The sequence below is a fragment of the Cicer arietinum genome, chromosome 3, assembly GCF_000331145.2.
Source record: "Cicer arietinum cultivar CDC Frontier isolate Library 1 chromosome 3, Cicar.CDCFrontier_v2.0, whole genome shotgun sequence".
Lineage (NCBI taxonomy): Eukaryota > Viridiplantae > Streptophyta > Magnoliopsida > Fabales > Fabaceae > Cicer > Cicer arietinum.
The window spans coordinates 17,031,635-17,034,891 of NC_021162.2; the positions used below are offsets into that span (position 1 = coordinate 17,031,635).

General features: G+C 27.4%; 1 protein-coding gene across 1 annotated transcript; it reads right to left on the reverse strand.

Moving 5' to 3' along the window:
• Window positions 1-275: 275 nt before the first annotated feature.
• On the reverse strand, window positions 276-2,282 carry LOC101492616 (CRIB domain-containing protein RIC4-like). Its single transcript, XM_004491988.4, has 3 exons — window positions 1,980-2,282; window positions 1,730-1,867; window positions 276-659 (listed from the first exon to the last, which is right to left on the reverse strand). Exons 1-3 carry the CDS (start codon window positions 2,092-2,094, stop codon window positions 418-420), a joined length of 495 nt encoding a protein of 164 aa, XP_004492045.1. The 5' UTR covers window positions 2,095-2,282; the 3' UTR covers window positions 276-417.
• Between the last annotated feature and the right edge of the window lie 975 nt (window positions 2,283-3,257).

The following is a 3,257-nucleotide window of genomic DNA, read 5'->3' on the forward strand; positions in this document are numbered from 1 at the left end:
AATTTCTAAAAAAAATTGACCTACTTCACATTGGAAAAAACAATGAAATTGATAGATAATCTCAAGAATCGACTAGAACAAGAGACTGAGATTCACTACAATCGATCCCCTCCAATTGCAATGTAATCAAACACAATAGAGTTGTCCGATTAAGATCAGACAATCCAAATTATAAATTTTAATTTTAAATTTTAAAATAGTTAAAATCCAAATTTAAAATATAAACTGTCTTATTGAAATCACTATTGTTAATTCAAATTCCCAAAACTAAGATGTCAAAGGTAACAAATATTCATCAATTTCCATTTTGTGCACCATGTGAATTTCTAGATACATCGTTATCAACCATATGATCATTAATCTACAATTAGAAGAGAATTAATATGCCAACAATAATGAGTCCCACAAGTATTTTAATCACATTTTGGGGGAAGAATCATGAATGAGTGGTTGGTGAGTTTGGGTAGCCATGGCCAATTCAAATTGCTTAAATGTAATTGGAGATAAAGAGAGTAATTCAGGTGGCTTAAGATTGTCCCAACCCTTAACATTATTTGTGGTGGTTGACCCATCAAAACCAATATGTGTTACGTGCTTCACATCCGTTGGATATCCGATTTCCATATCAGCCTCCATCTCTTCAATATTCTCTTTATAAACTATAAATAAATTAAAATGAACACAATATTCAATATATTACAAATAGCTGTGTAAGAGTAATTCACACAAACGTGTAATCATACTTCACTTTCACTGTAACACAAATATAAACCTGTAGAGTTAATCTAAAATATATATATACACATATATATAGAATGGTTGAGTTTAGAAAAAAAGACTAAACTTCTGTAACGAGTGGAAATATAACTCAAATTTTATTGAGAGGCATACGTATTTTAAGTCAGCGTCTCAAAAAATATATTATATAAACAAAGTGTGTTGTATTTTAACCGAATAAAATTATAATTTTTTAAAATTATAGACAGTACCAATATAGTTGAGTTCATTAAAAAAGACTAGACTTTTGTAACATGTGGATAAATAACTCAAATTTTATTAAAAGACACACATATTTTAAGTCGGTGTCTAAAAAAATTATCTCTTATTGAGAAAATCTATTGGAGATAAAAATGTAAAAAAAAATAAAAAAAATTGTTCTTGGGCCAATACAAAGCATGTCTTATATTTTCGATTCTAAAAGTGAAGCAATACAGCCCATACATACTATTTGGGCAAATTTAAAATGCTAGTTTACGACAAATATCTTCTACTATATAAGTTTGTATGATTTAAGTATATATTTGTTTAATAACAATTTGCTCTCACAAGCTTAGACCTTTTTCCCCTAGCTTATACTACTTTTTCATACACTACTATCAATTTATTTTTGTTTTTATATTTATGAATCTAATATAAACTCAGTTGCTACCAATTAGCTTATCTTTCGTCCATTAATTTTTGCCAAATATAGCCTTAGTAAAAAATAACTATAGTGCAAGTATAAACGAAAAAGACCCAATAAAAGAGAAAATCATATATTGGAAGGAAATAATGCAACTAACATAAACTATGCATTTGAAAAATGATTTATATGTTTCTTAATTTGATTATATATCATGTATTGGAAGAAACCAAAATTCCATTTACAAGTTAAACAAAAAAAAAAATCATAATTTCCAACAAGAAATGAAAAAAAAAAAAAAAATAAAGTAGAAGTTGTTAGACTCACAAAATAATTGAGATAAACTCTTGATACCCTTGATCAATCGTTGTATGCCTTTAGCTACATTAGGCTTTGGTAGAACAAAAAATCCAGAAGACCTTTTTCTTTTGATTTTGGTTGTGATCACTTGTCCTTCTCGTCTTCCTTGCATAACAAAATATTTCAAATTACACATATAACTCCAATCACCTAAGAATTAAAGATAATTTAATGAACATAAAAAGGTAGGTGTAGATAGCAAGAGAGGAGAAATTACTTGAAACAATTGACTCATTTGAATCTATTTTTGATCCACCTAATTCCACACTTGAATGTGAAGCACACTTGAAAGAAAAAGGAAGAACTACTAATCTCTCTATATGATTTCTCATTTCTTCTTAAACTCAAATTTTTTTGTTTGTATGTAATTTAGATATTTCTTATGTTTCATAGACCAAATAGTAGCCTAGATATGAATAGGGAGGCTATTATTAGGGGGTTATATTTAGGTTCTTGTTTGTCTTTGTATGCAAGCTAGAATGATTTATGTGGGGAATTAATAAAATATTTGCAATCCAAGTTTGGTATGTGAGATATAAAGTGTGTTAATATAAATGATAATGGAGTGGGTATGTTATTAGTGTTAGAGTGGGTAGTTGGTTAAACTGTGCAACTCAAATTGCTTTAGAGATTATTTTGTACTAAAAGAAAATTGGTTTTAAGATTACTGAGCCAATAAGTTGGATTAATTAATTAATCCTCTTAAAGAATAGGATTAGTTAATAAATTCAATTAATATACTATCAATATAATGGCCAAAATAATTAAAAATGTTTGACTTTTTTTAGAAGAATGTTTAATTTTTTTTTATAAATAAATATTACTAATTATTAATTATTTAGAGAAGTAAATATTAACGCCAGGATCGAATTCCAACGTCCTTCATGAAATTTAATTAATTTCTTGATATTTTTCATTGGGTTATATTACTTCTAAAGTCACATCTAATATATCAAATTATAAACTCTTAATTAATTAGTATTGAGTTCTAAAATCAAATTTTGATTCTCTACAAGTTGTCAAATATAATTATCGTCCTATTTTGAAGTGGGCTCCTCCTTACTTACATCCCTTGTGTACAAAGGAATTCCTTTTGGAGAAATTTTACTTTACATAAAGTTTTTGTTTTCTCATTTTATAAGTTTGATGTTTGAACTTCATTAGCTAACTTAATTTGAGCCAATGATTTAGTCTTACTTGTATATAATCAACATCATAGAGTGAATCACAAGTGAATTCCGCAAATAACATTCAAGCACGTGATCAATCACCAAAGTATTTGGTCTTTTTTCTCCTCCTTTTTGGTTTGGTACAATATGTGTATTTTTTTTTCTTTCAAACTTTAACTTCTAAGTTGGTAGAAGAAAAGACAGTTCAAAAGATAAGTGATATGTACTAATGTTTAACATTGATTAAAATTTTAATGAGATTATACAGTGTTTTTATAGAAGTAGAAATTTCTAATTCTCCTTGTTCTGGTATTCGAAAAAGTAAC